At 41.0% G+C, this 18,155-nt stretch overlaps 1 protein-coding gene across 1 annotated transcript in view; it reads right to left on the bottom strand.

Annotated features, from left to right (window-relative positions):
• Window positions 1–18,155, bottom strand: part of Stmn2 (stathmin 2) — a 49,038-nt gene that overhangs the window by 11,814 nt on the left and 19,069 nt on the right. The window contains exons 2-3 of the mRNA XM_032898637.1: window positions 7,886–7,981; window positions 4,068–4,240 (exon numbers count right to left, since the gene is read on the bottom strand). Coding sequence (XP_032754528.1) covers window positions 4,068–4,240; window positions 7,886–7,981 — 269 coding nt within the window. The remainder of the gene's footprint in view (window positions 1–4,067; window positions 4,241–7,885; window positions 7,982–18,155) is intronic.

Raw genomic sequence — 18,155 nt, 5'->3', positions numbered from 1 at the left:
GGCTGGAAGGAGCCTGCGGAGTGCCATCCAAGCTCATCACCAGATGGTCAGTGCTATGGCGGTGTGCACAAGTGGCCTGGGGACATTGGGGGAACTGCCAGGATATTTAAGACACAGCACATTTGATCTCCTGTGGAAATACTTGTTCAGCAGCCTTCCAGCCCTGACTTCAGAGAGCCTGCACAACATGGACCCCAGGCCCACAGAGGGCTTTTGAATTCCCAGAGACAGGCCTTAAACACCCTAATAAGTGGGTTTGTGTTTACAAAGTCCTAACAAAAATTACGTGTTACACCCCTGCCCAAGTCTACCTCTGTATTTACTTGGAGTTAGGATTGTGGCAATTTAGTGAGAGAATGCTTACTACCTTAAGATAACCAGGGATATTGGTTGGCAGTAACAGCTGACTTTGTTTATAACAATGGCAAAGTATTATTAACACACATGTAAATGTTGTATGGCTTCTGGGCAGAGTCTTTAAAATTTTGTAATGTATGGGAAAGGAAATAGGCCCAAGGCAATGACTGTGACTACAGCTGAATCCTGTTTCTCAGTTTTCAGCAGCTTTTAAGAACCATCATTTATTTATTTTTAAGGTCTAGAAGCGTTTATTCTATGCAAAAAATTTTAATATCTCTCTGTGGCTTACATAGTAGAGTCTGGCCTGGCATTCCCTCCCATTGCCTGTCCACTAGTTTGAAACCACAGCCTTCAAAACACACGTTCCTTATGTTTGCTTCTGAGTATCCTTAGTTCTGAAACCATTGATTTTTTTTTCAGTCTATCCCTATTTATCTAACACCACTTTTTTTAGTTTACCTTTTATGTTTGTTTGCTTGTTTTTTTCCAGACAGGGAAAAAACCATGTAGTCCTATGTAGTCCTGACTGTCCTGGAACTTTCTTTGTACACCAGGCTGGCCTCAAACTCAGAGATCCTCCTGCCTCTGCCTACTGAGTGCTGTGACTAAAGGCGTGGGCCGTCACTGCCTGGCTCTAATTTACCTCTTTAAAATTAGAGTTCTCTTCAAAACTGTGCTCTGGGTCATGCCAAGAACTGCCGCAGTTTTATTTTTTCCTCTGTTGTCCTTTGACTTGAACTCAAAGCCGAGGTCCTTTACTGCTCTGCCGCAGACATCCTTAGCTTCCCTGGCTTCCTGAGCTCACCGCTTCCGCCTCCCTGGCCTTCGTGGCGTTTCTCAACACACCAGAACCTCCCAGCCCAGCGCCTCCGCACCAGCTGCTCTTCCTACTCGGAGCATTCTACCCTCGTGTGGTGTTCCCTCGCTCATGCTCGCTTCGGTGTTATATGCCACAGTACTGCTTATGACGGGCGGTCGGTCCCTTAGCGAGAGGAAGCCTTAGGGTGAGAAGCAGGTCCTCGATAATATCTGTCAATTGTGTGATTTCAACTCAGCAGATGTCATTTGCCAACTTACTGCCTATAATGTTTCTTTGGGATGGTAAAATGGACTACAATGTCAGTATAGCTTACATATTGGGAGTTTTAATTGCTTAAATTTAAATTTTTTTATTCACCCCAAAAAGTAAAATTTGTAGTGATATAGCCAGGTATTGTAAACACAGTTAACATGAAGTTTAATGGAGGTGATAGTTAAATAAGGAGTAGTGCAAATAAATATATCCTTACTAAGTTGCCAAGTTCTGGGAAGGAAGAGCTAGGCACTGCGAATAGAGCAGAGAGTAAGACAGGGCACACCTGGTAAGTCACAGGGACAGTATGTGAGCAGAGACTACAGGAAGAGAGTGTGGGGGGCATAGGTCCTTAATGTGTCCTGTGCTGGCCCTGATAACACAGTGATAATCACTGCAAGGCTCAGTCTCTACTTCCTAAACTCCTATGCAGAGGTAACTTCTAGACGGGATAGATTTCAGAATGTTTAGTCTGAGAAATCATTCGGTATTGATTCTGAAGCAGATGTCAAGGTTTTCCATTCTCTATAGAAGTTGTTCAATCTAGCAGCCCGTGGGGCTCTTCGCTTGCATGGCTACTGGCCGCAGAAGCTGCATGAGGGTTATCTGCATGTCCTTGCCTGATATTCTCTGGGATATATACACCTGCTGAAGACGCTTTAAGGACAATGGACAGTTTTCACATGAGTGCTAATTAAGTCAGTACAATTCAATAGAAAACCAAAATCAATGGCCGAGTGTTTAAGTTGGTATTCTATCTTAATTAGCTGTCCTTTCTCCTAATTAAAACTCTACTGCCAGAGCATAGTCCACATGGTGATTTCTTCACCAAAAAATTTCCCAATTGCACAATTAATTTAATGAGATACGCCATTTTAAAAAAAGGTCCCAAAAATATTTTTTTCTGAGTATCAAAATGTCAGCTGCTTCCTTTGGTCAGTATCCATTAGCTACAGTCGATTTCTAGTTTGCTTTAATTGTTTAAATAACTGTTAATAGTTTACTGCTGTCAGGATGTAGGAGTTTTACAAGAACCATTAATTAGTTGCCTCAGGGAGTTTTATAAGATTTATAAATTAACACCCAGTTAATTTTTATTATCTCCATGTTCCCTTTTCTTTGGTCATTTTCTGTTAATTAAGTACAGTAGTTGGAAATACCATCAGTGTACCAATCCTTGAAGCTGAACTCTGCTTTCTGAATTTTAATTTTGGACCAGTCACTGGTTTGTATTCTAAGCTCCGTGTCAAGTTTGCACGTGTATGTACATGTATGTGTATCTGTGTGTGTGTATCTGTGCGTGTGTGTGCGTGTGTGTGTGTGTGTATGTGTGTGTGCATGTGCGTGTATGCATGTGCGCATGTGCATATGTGTTTGGTCCATGTGTAGACCTCCTGGGCTGCACCATGCCCTTTTTATAGAAGGTACCTCTGCCTAGTCGGTGAGAACTTAAATTGCCCAGGATGAGATAGGTACTGAGGGGCTTTAGACAAGACAGTTGATTATGTGTATAAGTAACACCACAAGAGGCAGCAAAAAAGTTATGTCTTGTGCACTTACCTGGGTTAATAGCTCAGTTTCTCCATCTTAAATCTAAATTTATAACAATATTATAGTGTTTAATATATTAGCAGATTTTTTGTAGACAGCATAAAAAGTATTAAAATAGGAGTTTCACTCATGTAATAAACATAATTCATATTTATATAATTCATATCATAAAATTATATAATTTATATAATTCACATAATAGATCTGTGTGTTCAGGATACTTGTATTGACCACATGACTCTAAAATACTCATGATAAAGCAAATAGGAACTACAGTGCAAAGATGGGTTATGTAAAAGGTGCTTGACAGGGAAACGCAGCGTGTTGGGGCAGGTACATCTAGACAGAACATCTTTAATTCATAGATTTGCCACCATATCTTCTCTTGCTGCTCTCAAAGTCTTCAAATATTTAAGTGCTCTTAACTACTGAGTTCTTCAGCCCCTGCTCTCCAGTCTTAATGTTCACAGTTCTTAGTATACTACAGTAGAAAATTTCTTTTTTTAAAAAAGATTTATTTATTTCATGCATGTGGGTTCATCCGATGCCAGAAGAGGGCATCGGATCCCATTACAGATGGTTGTGAGCCACCATGTGGTTGCTGGGAATTGGACTCAGGACCTCTGGAAGAGCAGTCAGTGCTCTTAACCGCTGAGCTATCTCTCCAGCCCCCTACTGTGGAAAATTAAAGGTGCTCAGATAGTGCAGTTCATTCAGGTATCCTTGGCTCTTGGAATCTCTGACTGACTCTCTCTCTCTCTCTCTCTATCTCTCTCTCTCTCTCTCTCGTGTGTGTGTGTGTGTGTGTGTGTGTGTGTGTGTGTGTGTGTGTGTAAAAGTGGAAGGGAGCAGAGGGAAAGAAGGAAGAAAGGAAGGAGAGGCCTTAAAAACCTCTGTGAATTTTGAGGCCAGCCTGGTCTACAGAGCAAGTTCCGAGACAGCCAATGCTACACAGAGGAACCCTGTCTCAAGGGAACAAAAGAAGTCAAACCAAACCAGACCAAACCAAACCAAACCAAACCAAACCAAACCAAACCAGAACAAGAAGAAGAACCAGGACAACAAAGTCCGTGGAGAAAGTTACCTTCCTTCGCCCCTCTGCAGCCTCCAGCTTTTTCTGGATCTCCTCCAGAGACAGGTCTTTCTTCTTTGGAGAAGCTAGAGTTCGTGGAGCTTCCGAGATGGGAGATGGTGGCTTTAAGATCAGCTCGAAAGCCTGGCCGGAGGCACGCTTGTTGATCTGCTTCACCTCCATGTCTGTGGAAGGAACAGCGGAGAGCATTAGGTAGGTAGCTGGACCATTCAACTGCTTCAATGCCTTGGAGACCAGCAATTGCATAAATGCTCATAAATTTAGGAAATTGTGATTTGTGGCTGGCTATGTAGATAAACCTGGAGTGCATTGTGGTAAGAGAAAGTCAGGGGCAGAAAGACAGATTTCCTGTCCTCGTAAGTGCAGAGTGTAGTGCGGCTCCCAAGGCTGATGGATTCTGGGCAGATACTGACTTAGGTAGTACAAAATCTCTTCTGGACAATTATAATACGTTAGCAAGTCTCCTAGTTTGCTTTCTGTCACTGTGACAAAAAACAACCTGGGAGGAAAGAGTGTATTTGGCTTCCACTTCCACATCACAGTCAGTCACTGAGGGAAGCCAGGGCACAGACGTCAGCGGAAACCAGGAGGCTGAAACTGAAGCAGAGACCCCGGAGGCACACTGCTTCCTTTCTGTGCCTTGTCCAGTTTGCTCATACAATCCAAGGCCAGGGGTAGCACCACCCACAGTTGGCTGGTGCCTCCCACATCAGTCAAGAAAATGCCCATAGACAAGTGCACATGCCAGTGCGGAGGAGTCAACCTCCAACTGAGGCTCCTTCTTCCCAGGTTTGTGTCAAACCGACCAAAAGCATCCAGCTAGTTCAATGTGATCTATAGTGATGCTATGTTCATTTAAAAAGTTTTAGCATATGATGATATGTTTGTTTGGTTTGATGATTTTGTTTGATGTTTTGTTTTGTTTGATGATATGTTTTTATGATATGTTTTTATGATATGTTTGATGATTTTGTTTGATGATATGTTTGTCAAAAAGTTTTAACACATGATGATATGTTTGTTTGAAAATTATTAACATATACTCATTGTACAAAGTGTTGGGTGTGGTTATGACATTTTCCAACTTTCCTATCTACTGCTTTGCTTTTATACTGCACTTCCCTCCCTTGTCTTTCTCTGCGCCATCTTCCAAGTCTCCTCCTTCCCAAATGCTCCTCCTCCTGCTTTCCCATCACATATATGCATACAATATTTATGCACTTAAGTATATATGAAAACATGTGAAAGAAGGTGAGATATATGTCTCTCTGAATCGGATTTACCTTGCTAGTAAAATGATCTTCAGTTCCATCCATTCTTGCAAATGACAGTTTTTTTAAAATGTAAACTAAAACTCCATTTTTATTAGTAGTCGAAGCATTTTTAATCTACTTTCTCTGATTGGACTCTTGCCACAAATACACGACAACAAATGGGGTAAGCGTGTGTTAGCTAACTTGACTTAGCCATTATCAATACATATTGTATTTCAACATGCATTCTGTAGACATATTCCACTTTAATTGTCAATTAAACAAAACCCAGAAAATCGTTAGCTATGGTTATCATTGGCTTATGTCCTAACTACAAGTAGATCACCAGACCTTCACATTTTAATCATATATAATAGTATCATTAATAAGCTGATTGTCAGACTTTTATATTTTAATCCTGTGCTATCATTTATAATCTAAAATAATTTATAAAATAAAAAGTAATAGGTAGGTAGTAACTTCAAGGTCATTTATAACTTCATGGCTCATATGTAGGAAAAGGTACTGAATTCTTTAAAACTCCATTGGTCAGTCTTCAGTTATAGCTGAGTGCTTTGGTTTGAGCCTCATGCTATAGCCCTCTGATCTTTGTTGCAACCAGAAACTTCTTGGGATTAAGTCACTGCTCATGTCCCTTATATAGTATAGGTGTCTCCTGGTACCCTCCAGGGTGGTTCCAAGATTCCCAGGGGATTCCCAAATGTGCAGTGGCCAAATCTCTTACCGGAATACATGGCGATGTTCTTTTATTTGAGCTCCAGAAAGAGCCCTTTCCATTGTCCCTACATTGCTTAGATAATTACTGTTCAGACAGAAATACAATGCCAAATGAACACTTTGAAATCTGTAGACACATTCTACTGAGTTTTTAGACGTGGTGGATGAGTGATATGGAGTTGTCTCTTCAGCTTCAAACATCTCACACGGATTTGCTTTTCTGCCCCTCTTAGTCCCAAAGCATCAGAAGCCATTCCATCCTTCCTGTCCTAGGCATTTGGTGTTCTCCCTGGGGATCATTTGCGGTTTAAGACTCATCTACAGAGCTCTGAGTCCCAGGAAGGCAAGGACCATGGTGAATTCATCAGTGGGTCTCGTGACAGCAGATTTTAGAGTCTCTTAAGAAACAACTGTACTCCTGCTAACAGCAACATCTGACAGACAATGAGGAGCTATGTGATTGATTCGTTGGCTCCATGAACTTCCAGGAAGTGGGCGTGCATTGCAGTGGAAGTTTGGTTGCAGAAAGATTATACACATAGGTAGGGTGTCCATGAGGACAGAGCTGGAGGAAGAGTGGCTGTGGGTTTTCAAGCAGACTTTAAGGCACTTAAGGCTAGGAGCTTGCTCTTTACTGTCTTTTACAGGTTCTTTACCTATATGGGAAGGCAGAATAACTGAGCCTATCATGCATTAAAATGCCTCAGGCAGGGTTGGTACAGATAGTGGCTCTATTTTGATTATATTGGCCGAATTAGGTGAAGTTGATATGAATAAGGACAGAGAAATAACTGGGCACCTCTTAGGCATCAGGCTAAGACATGTACTACTCTCTCCACAACATCACTAGGAGAAAAGAGTACATGATGTTCCAGGAGCCTATGTATCCTCTTGCCTGAGGCCCCAGACACAAGGGAAGATCCAGAAACCAAACTCACCTAATTACCACAATTGGGATAAAGCAAACCTAAAACCCAGCACTTCAGTAAAGTCAGCTGGCAGCCTGGCACAGAGGTGCCTTAATCCTAGCACTTGGGAGGCAAAGGCCTGAGGATCTCTTGAATTTGAGGCCAGCCTGTTATATACAGTGAGCTTCAGGACAGACAGGACTTTATAGAGAGACCCTGTCTTAAAAACAAAACAAAACAGCAACAACAAAAAGAACAGTAAACAAAACAAAAACAGCAAATAAAATCTACTGTGCCAACCGCAGAGTGTTAGCTCTCTTCAACAAGGTCTTAAGTTCTCTTTGTTAACCTTGAACTTGCAAACCTCTTGGTTCAGTCTTCCGAGTGCTGGAATTTTAAGTCTGAACCATCATGGGCAGTATTGTTATTGTCTTCTTAATCCCTCTTTGCTCGTGACCTCAGTCATAAGCCAATTTTATTTATGAATTTGATTATTATTAGCTTGCTTATATATACCCACAAAATGTGGGACAAATGTGGAACACAAAATGTACCAAGACAAATAGCGATAGTCGATTTTCCCTTCCTTGAGTGCTCTAGGTGGAAAAATAATTTCATGCAAATTAGAATCTAGTGTAATAGTTCAGTGTGTCTCATCATTTGAAAAGAAAAACCTTAGACATCCTGTGGATTGTGGACTTCAGATGAGGATGCTGATAACAAGCCAGCATCGTTCTTACAAGACATTAATGTGCTGCTGTTAGCACCAACCTCAAACTGTTAGGAGAGATAGGCGATCAGTAAGAAGTAATGGCTGGACACAGCCTACCAGCACTGAGCGCTCTGAGAGGAAAGCACATAAATCCAATTTCTGCAGATTATGCAGCCGACGGTCTCTGTGCTGACTCACCATCGTAGGTGTAGATGTTGATGTTGCGAGGCTCCGGGTAGAAGCAGGAGCAGATCAGTGACAGCATAGACAGCTCCTTCATTTTTTCCTTGTAGGCTGAAAGGGAAGATTCAAAATTAGGGTGCTTCGTTTTTCAGAATTTCCTCTTTAATGCCTATGCTAATTCCAACAATAATTATAGCCTTCAGGAGAAGGCTGGCTTCTTGGCTCGCTTTCCCAATGAATGAGAGAAGTAAACAACTCTGGTGCATATATTCCTGCCTACAGGGGGAAGAGAACGGCATAGGATAGGTAAAGTGAACGTGAGTTAAATTAAAGAGAAAAGGCCTTGAGATCCAGCAGGAAGGAAGGGGAAAACAGGGAAAACAGTGAAAAAGGATACAGACAATAGTTGCAGAAGCAGGCGCATGCGCATTGTAATTACTGTTCCTGTGAGTCGTCTGCGCATAAGTTAAGATTCTCAGGGGTACGCCATGCATCACCACCATTCATTTGGGGATAGTTGCAGAGCTCATCAGGAGGGTTGTTAAGCAGCTGTCCCCTCTAGGGAACTTTGTTGCTGTTTTCCCTTAATCCCTAGTGCATTTTCCTATCTTGTCTCTTCCCACACACACTGCTCTAAGACTGGAGAGCTAATCGGGATCTCCCTCTCTCTGACACACAGTGTGAGTACCAGCCTCACAGAGAAGCTGCAGATCGGTCTGTGCTGGTTCCAACCCTCCCCTCCTCCTCTTTTCTGCATGTCCCCTTTCCTCTTCTAATATGCCTGCCCAGGCAGACCTGGTGAGCATCTCACGGCTGTCACCAGGACAAGCGTCTCCAGACCATAGGATTGGGAAGAGAGGGTGGGACACTTTCACGTTTGTGGCCATTTAATTAGTGGGATTAATTAAAGAAAATTGAAGAAAGGGATGAGTATGTTATATAGTAATTTGTGATAAGGAAACAGACATCTACGGCCTAGAAATGTAACACCTGTGTGTTGGCAGGATCTGAATCATCACTGAAACCCAGGGGACAGCATTTAGACCTTGGGAAAAGAAGAAATTCCTAGAAGATGAATTTGGACATTATTGACAGATTTTTTTTTTGTTGTTGTTGGTTAGCAGGGTAACTATGAATGTAGCCCAGCACAAAACTGTAAATGTATTTAAAACTGCATGAGATTTATATCTTTTCTTATAACTCAACTGTGTGTTCCCCAAGGCTGACTTTTGCAGGTGACATGCCATAATGTCAAGAGGTTGACAAGGAAAGCTGAACCAAGGCGTTTCTAAGAGATTTTAAAACCCAGAGAAAACCTACTCAATTACTAATTTTAGACACAAGGAAACTGAGTCTCACAGAGGCCAAAGTCACACAGACTGATGACGAAGATGAGGGCTCTGGGTAAAAAAGACAATCTATATCAAAGCTGACAAGGGTCGTTCCATCCAGTCCAGTGACCACAGGGCTGAGTGTCTGAGAGTATGATAGAACCATACGCAAAGATCAGTATTGCCAATTTCACACAGATCAGCTTAGCACGTCCAGATGATCTGCTGAAGAAACGTCTATTTATTTCCCCAAAAATGAAAAGCACAGTGTCGTTTCTGCGCCACAGACATTTTTGACAAATGCTCGTTCTGAGAAATTTTATTAATTTTCCAATTTTAGAAGGCCAAACCTTTTTCCTTTGCCTTGTTTCTTTACTGGACTAGTAACTTACTTGTAGCTAAGAAAGTTTTCACATATATTTTCAGTGTGGATCATAATTTCTGTCAGAAAATAGTGTATCTGATGGCTTAATACATCGAATTCCACAAACTGACAACAGTACAAGAAGGCTTTGAGTGTTAGGACTGTTAACTTTTTTTGGTAAGCAAGTACGGTATGATACCCCACACATTTTGTTAAATGATATACACAGCTACTTCTCCATGTCTTCAGGTTCTAAGTCCATGAATCCAACAAACCCCAGATCAAACATATTTGAAATAAAAATGACTTCTGCAATGGCACATACCCTCCATGGAATCAATATTAGACCAGTATTATTCAAAATTGCTTTTTTGCAGGATATATATAGATATTTCTCTTATTCCTTAAAGATATAGTATAATGGGCATTTACATGGTTTGCATTGTCTTGGGTAATCAATAGGCGACTTCTGGTATAGGACAGGGCACACATAGGTTATAAGCAAATACTACATACCCTTTAAAATATGGGACTTGAACATATGTAAATTTCACATTCCCAGGAGACCATGGAAGCAATTTTCCTGCACACTCAAGGATGACTACACACCATACAAACATTGTAGATTAAAAGTTTACTAAGAAGTAGTCTAAACACACAAGGATAAGGTCTCATAACTCATAAAGAAGCAAAGTTAAAGCTATAGGAGAACATAGATTTCTGCTGACCTCTCTTCATATCTGTCACTCGTGACTTGGTAATGGACTTTAATAATTTTCAGTGATGTCTCCCAGCTAGCGAAGGGAAGGGCATGCAGATTGCCTGAGGCTGACACCCTGGGAGGAGCCCTATGTATAATGAGCAATGTCTTATGCTAATAACAGAACATTTTTTATCCTCTGTCCCAAAACTCAGAGGGGAACTTTTACTTTTAATTTGGTGATATTTAGGCATGAAGCCTTGGGGTATCAGGGAGTAAAATCCAAGTCTTCATGAGTGGATCTAGTGTCCTTGTAATGAGTGAGAGAACTGGGTTCATCTCTTTCCACTATGAAAATACAAAATAAAACAAACAAACAAACGAACAAACAGAAAACAACCCAACATTGTCTGATCCTTGGAAGACAACCCCTATCAGAGTCCCAACATGTGCCACCCAGCTCACAGGCTCTAGTCCTCAGAATTTTATGACATAATCTGTTATATCAGTCAAAGATAAAACACCGACTGGAAAAAATATCGGTTCTATGCTGAAGTAGTTGATCTTGGGGGGAAAGTAGTTGAGCTCTGTGTGTGATTTCTTTAATGGTATCCCTACTTTCCAGTACACTAATATTTTTTAAGGCTAGGTCTCACCACGTAGCTTTGGATAGCTTGTAACTCACTGCGTAGAGTATGCTGGCCTGGACCGTGTAGATCCACATGCCCTGGCCTCCATATGCTGGGATTAAAGACATGTTCCAACATAGCCGGTTTCAGTACTCATTTTATCAAGGACTCTGGCTGGTGGGCAGCCATTGTGTTGATTGCTGATGCAGGTTCTTTGAATCCCAGGGAACTCCAAAGAGCAAGCTGCAAACACCAGGTGAATTCTGACTGTCTCCTTGTAGTAAATATACACTTGTATTGAAGGCCCCCCCCACCACAGTGATTGTGCCTCATTTTCTACCAGGTACCTGCAAATTCTATTTGCTCACTTAAATTCTCTCTAAAGTTGGTCTTAATTCATATCCCCTCTCCTAAGCATCCCTTCTCCTACACTGTTTCTCATTGATCTCAGTGGGTTTACGCTAGCACACACACACACACACACACACACACACACACACACACACACATTATTAAACTATGCATTCTTTGAGGGTACACACTATATCTTGCTCATCGAATGAAACAATTTGCAGAATAGTTCTGGAGAGAACAGAAAGTGGTTGCTCAATAAATTGTAGCAGTCTCAACTTCCATTACAAGTACATGGTATTATAGAAGTACACAAATAAAAGAGAACACTCAGTTTCTCAGTCAGGGAGGCAGGGTGTGGATAGCAAGCTGACTAAGACAGGGGGAAACAGGAAGCATCACATGGGCACAGACATGATTTAGAGAAGCTCTGAAGGACCAATGGCCTGTGACAGAGAGGGGAGTCATAGGATTGCCACACTTTGGACATTAAAAACTCAGGCCACTCAGTTCAGGTTCGAACAAGGCATCACCCAGTGTGTGCAGCGCATGTTTTCCTGAAATTTCACTTTCAGTGTGTGTCTTGGATTCCATAGGTGACCAGAAACAATGACCATGGTCTGCAAAAGTTGAACATGCTAATCATCTTGCTCATGCCCACATCTTAGTGCCATGTGTTTGAGGCTAACCTGTGACACCTGGTCTCAACCATCTCCCCTTCCTCCTGAAAAATGGCCGTAGTGTTTAAGAGAACAAAGCAGAGAGGATGTGTTTCTTTTTGTCAACGTGGGAATTGCTTCTAAAGAGACAACACGGAAACACTTATGTGTAGGACTATGTGAGAACTGACATACTCTCTCCTCTTGCACTTTGAATGATATTCTCTGAACTCTAGGGTCAGTCTTTCATAGGTAGACTCAATCGGGCCTTAACACTTCTGAGAGTAGGTCTTCTTAATTTTGCTTATAGACTTTGGTTCAGATATTTGGACTTTTGCTCCCTTCATGAATTTTGCTTATGTGAAGAACATTATGGTACCGTGTCAGAGCATCAAAATATCATGAATAAGCAGGTACATTGAAAGAATTTTAAGCCTGGGAATTGAGTCTTCAGGTTATCTTTAGGAATCTTCTGTGGCAGATTTTAAAATAATTATTTTAAATTATGTATAGAATGTGCATTCTCCTGTACATGTGAGTGCTGGTGGCTGAGGAGGCCAGAGGTATCAGATCCCCTGGAGTTCTAGATAGCTGTGAGCCCCCTGGTGTGGGTCCTGAAAAGATCAGTGAGCATTCTTAATCACTAAGCCAACTTCAGCCCCTGTGAAAGAGTTAGAGAAGTGTGTAGGGTGACAATGTATCTGTTGGCCATTAAGTCCTGGTTTGCCTCCACAGCTCCAGTTTATGCCCATTGGTAAGGGCCCTTTTCAGTGTTACAAACCTCCCAGGTTAGTCTTCATTATCAACTTAGGAGTAGGGAGCCACTAAATACACTGAGCGAAGTTATTTTGTAACTCCCCCTCTCTCCTTCCCTTCTTTCCCCGCTCTTACTTCCCTCCCTCTTTCCCTCCCTCCCTCCCTCCCTCCCTTCCTTCCTTCCTTCCTTCCTTCCTTCCTTCCTTCCTTCCTTCCTTCCTTCCTTCCTTCCTTCCTTGTGTTCTTCTTTTGTGTGAATGCCCGTTTGCACATCAAGATGCAGACATGGAGGTCAGAAGACAGTCTCTTGTGTTGGTCCTCATCTTCCAACTTGTTTGAGACAGGATTTCTTAGTTATTTTCCCACTGATGATGCCAGGAGAGCTGGACTGAGTCTCTGTGAGACTCCTGTCAATCGCCTATCGCTCCACAGGAGAACTGGGATTATAGATGTATGCTACTAGGGACTATGGGGATTTGAACTCAGGTCCTTGAACTTGCACAAAAAACACATTTACCTAGTAAGTCATTCCTCTAGGACTGTCCCTGCCAATACTTCCTTACTGTTCTTTTGTGAAGAAGACATCAAGAAGCAGATACTGGAAGTGATGGGGTGTGGCATGGCTTAGGAAGTGTGTAGTACAAAGGGAACAAAGAAGGTACACAAAAATTTATGAAAGAATTGCTGGAAAATAACTGGGTTTGGGTCAAAGATTTCCAATAACCCAGAAGGAAAGGTAAAAGGCCTTTCTAAATAGGGCTTTAAAAAGGAGACTTTCTATGTAAAATTTAACCAAGCTGAGGCTCCTAGGGTGGGATTAATTGAAGAATTAGGTGTGGGCTGATGTACTGGAATACAAATAATTTGAATGGTTTTTAAAGTAGCAACAAAGGACTTCCCAGAGAATATGAAGTATCATGAGAAATGTGCTTATTTTCTGTGGTATTACATCCACTGACAATCATGTCTTTTCTTGCATTTTGCAATCAATGTGTGTTAATATTTTTACTATATCCCAAGACCAGGTAGAATTGAATACATCTTTGTAAGAATGTGGGAGTTAATAGGTAATTTCTTATGTTCCTTTACAGTGGTGGGTTGGTTGACTTTGCTATTAAATACTAATGTTTACAAGTAGGTGCATTTGTCTAGTGAGTTCATTTAAAATTCAGCCCACACAGAGTATAATAATTATATAGTAATAGTCTCTTAACCTAATGATGTATAAACACTAATTGAACTTTTTTTTCCATTTTTTCCAAATGGCCACAATAAACTGTGAATAATGGTGTTAGCTGCTCTTTGTTGAGCACAAACAATGAGGTAAGGCATTAGTAGACATCTTCCTGTTTAACATCTCAACAGTGCTGAGAAAGGTCCAAGTTTATAGGGAAAGAAGAGGCTCAGAGATGTGAGATATGTTCTACATTTTTTTGATGGTTTCTAGAGTGTGATTCTTAGTTTTCATATAGGTCTGTCTGACTCTCATCCTACAATGCTGGTTGATGCTTTAATGCTGCTTCACCTCCTTGTTTGCCTTTCTCTCTCTCTCTCTCTCTCTCTCTCTCTCTCCATGCAAGAACTTCACCACCCACTTTCATGCCCAGTCACCTTTCCAGCAAATTGTTATCTGATTTGCTCCAATTTTGCTGTTCACAAGTTTCCAACAAGAAACTAATAAAGTAAAACTCATAAACTGTTGGTCTTTGGCATTTCCTCCGTTACTTCTCCCACACGAGCCATTGATTACACAGCTACAAATATAGTCATCCCTTAGTATGCATGGGGGACAGGCTTTCAAACCTTCTGCAGACATCAGAATCTGTGGATTCTCAAGTCCCTTGAAGAAAGGGTGTAGTATTTGCCAGTTACCTGTGTTAAGCTTCATTTATTTGCACGTCTTCCTCCTGGGTAAGTTCTAAAGGTTTTTGAGTTCATAATAGGATGACATTTCTCTATTCCTTCTCTTCCCTGCAATCCCTCCCACATAACTGGCCTTGATATCTTTCAAGTGCATCTTTTTCACTAATCATTATTGCATGCATATATGTACATATATGCTGTTACTTATGAGCATGTGTGTTTGTATATGCTTGAAACCATGTCTCAATTATTACATGTTTAACAATTACAATGTATTAGTTAATATTTGCTATGTGCCACTGTCCAGGGAATATCCATATGAAGTAAGTGTGCACATGTTTAATATAAAGACTTTTTGAATATTTTAAATTTGTGATTGAATCTACGGATGCCAAATCAGAGGGACGATGGATGTTTTTGCAGAAAGAAAATATACTTTTTGATTTGTGAATTGTCTCTGGATAATAAATTCTGATACAGAAACAGTGGAAACTTCAGGAACCATTTCTCAAAAGAATATATGGATTTAATAATCAACTAAGATTTTATTTTAGATTAAATCATCGTGGAGATTAGTTTACTTTAGAAAACAGAACATGAGCACGTGAAGGTGTCTCCCATTCATCTACATATACGCCACAGACTGAGCTTTCCTCAAGCTTTCAAATATAAAGTCTTGACTGTGTATGTGTCTTGCTTTAAATAGAAAATAATATACATTATTCATGATGTTATACTCCATTATTTTTAAAGACCCAAACAATTAGATGTAAATGGCTTAAAAATTTTCAATTTTCCACTTCATTTGGCTTATGTGGGAGTAACCATGAATATGACATTTCATATATCTCATTTTGTTGTTATTTAATTTGAAATTGGCAGCCTTGTAGAAATTCCTTCTGGTTAGTCATCCTGGGCAAAAATGTATCTTAGTTCTTACTTTTAGCTAATATTCAACATGAGAAGGAGTAATATGTGTTTCGCTTCCTGCTAATGTGTGAAGGACAGTACAGAATGTTCTGGAAATGTCACATGTGAACATACTACTTTAGTAGAGACTATCTCCTTTAAAATATTATTCTTAGCAAACAAAATATTTCCTCTTAAATGCTCTTACACCTGTAACTTTAACACTCAGGGGTGTTTTCAGAGGGACAAAGATATGTATATATATATATATCTCTATATATATATACATATATATATCTTATATATATATCTCCCATACATATGTCTATACATATCCCCTGTTGAGATTAAATATTTTCAACAACAAATGAGGATAATGTTCATTTGCTTTTGCTGTTTGGGATGCTTGTTTGTATTCTGGTACACTGGTATTCATTCCCTACCCCGTAACTACCATTTTATTGATAAATTATTTTGCAATGACTATGGAACATACAGATGCCACCAGCTTCAGTACGTGGGTGGCCAGCATTTTATGTTTAATGGCGACTTGCCATGTAAGAATTCAGTTCACAAAACCACAATAGCTATCGGGTCATCTAATAACAGCTCAAAGAGCTTGATAACAACCTTTTCCTCTATCACAAGTATAGACAGAGAGGAAAGTGTGATTTGCTCTTATCTTTAAGGGTTTGAAGTGAGATCCAGAAAGGAAACTGAATTTTGAGTTAGGGAGAGTCAGAGACCAGAACCCGAAGTTCCTGATTTTTACTTTGTCCTTGCTGACAGTCGCACAGAGGGCTGGCTGGCCTTGGCTCTAGACTGGCTGGAGAGTATCCTGAGTCAGCCTGGGACCAACCTGGGATCAGCCTGCCTATTTCCTGGCTGTTCCTCCTGCAGGAGAGTTTCCCGACCAGTCCTAAACAGCCCCTGTGGAGTCAACCTGCACTTCTTTAGGAAGGTCTCTGGGGATGGAGGACAAAACAAGGGACTACAGAATGCAAAATCAAGGTCTCTTGCACATGGTTTTATAGCAAATGGATGTCCTGGTTTCTTCTAATAGAAAGAACAAAATTCTTTGACCAAGATTTACAGTTAGTGTAAACAGTGATAAACACTGTTTTTCAAAAAGAAGGACTCTGTCATTTCCCGGCAAAAGCTTTAGTGTTTAACTAGGAACCCTGTTTTCTCATAGTATTTGTAGCTTGTTCCAAAGATATTTTATTTTACTATTTTTCTCACCTCTTTGAGGGGAGGTCTCACTATGTAAAGCTGGCTGGCCTGAAATCACTATGAAGATCAAGCTTGTCTTAGAGCTCCACCTGCCTCTGCCTCCAGAGTTCCGGGATTCTGCACTCAGGACAGCAGACACTCAGGCACTCAGGACAGCAGACAACGTGACAAGCACTGCCTTTGCCAGCTGGTTCTGGAAAGATCAGAGCCTAGCAGCCCCAACGACTAAGAAAGGCCACGCCGCTGCCTTACCAGCCTGTTCCCGTCCTCACACTCAGGTCTTCTCATAGGTAGGAACCAGCTACATGGCAGTCATTTTCTGACTCTTTAAAATGTTTACATTTTGCATATTTTGACTCCCACTGCTTATTTTAACTACACTCTGACATGCTGTGTATGCACGAGCACTTTGCACAGTGGTCCACTCTTTCACATTATTTAAGGTCAATTTATTTACTCTTCACTTGTATGTGCCACTTCATCTAAGAACTCATTATTTATTATTTGTTTATTATTTATTTTTAAGGCACGGCCTCATGCATCTGAAGCATCCCTTGAATCGGCTTTGTCGCCAACGGCAATGTCAAGCCTTTTATCCCCCTGCTTCTGTCTTTCAAATGCCAGGATGGGCTGTGCCACCATATACGGTGTTTGTGGCACTGGGGATCCAATCCACAGCTTCGTTTGGGGCAGGTAAGGTCTGTTACTGCTGAGATACAGGCGCGGTCCCTTATTTAAGAGGATTTAGAAACTCCCCGTTGTATTTTAAAATAAAGGAGACAGGGCTTGAGGATGCTCCACCAACTCCAGCACCTGCTATGCAAGCGAGAGGACCCTAGTTAGACCCTCAGCTCTTACTCGCGGAGGGGTGTTGGGAGGTGAGGGACAGAGCCTTGTGGATGCAGGACGGACGCCGACTCAGCCAGGGGGCTGAGCCCAGATGGTGAGCTGCAGCTTCACCGAGAGGCTGTCTCAGAAACAAGTGTGGAAAGCGATCAAGGAAAGATACTTGACATCGACCGCTGGCCTCCACACGCATGTGCACACATGTGCATGCACACCTACATGCACAGGTGCAGTAACCACTCTAACAGGTACATGTACCACAGGAAGCCATACACACAAAGAAAAAGGCTGGTATGAATTTGCTTAAATACTTCCTACATGCAACATTAATTTAAATTGAGAGAATTAAAATATTTTGTTGATGAATATGTAACTGAACATTTATCACCAAAAAAGGAAACCAAATAACCCCAAATTTAAGGGCTTATTTTAGTATCTTCGAAAACCGCTGATATGAGGTAATGTTTCTAGATATTTCTGCTAGAATGACGTAATGTTAATTAGCTTAGTGTAAAATTAGCCTACTTTCATCCTATCTATCTCTACTCACAGAGATTATGGTCCCCAAAGCCAGAGAGGCTTTGAAAGAGTCACATTTTGACCAGTGAACACATTCCAGTATTCTCTGTAGGTTAAAACTCTCA

This window comes from Rattus rattus, chromosome 3 (assembly GCF_011064425.1).
Source record: "Rattus rattus isolate New Zealand chromosome 3, Rrattus_CSIRO_v1, whole genome shotgun sequence".
NCBI classification, from domain to species: Eukaryota; Metazoa; Chordata; class Mammalia; order Rodentia; family Muridae; genus Rattus; species Rattus rattus.
This window is presented reverse-complemented; position numbering and strand designations above follow the sequence as displayed.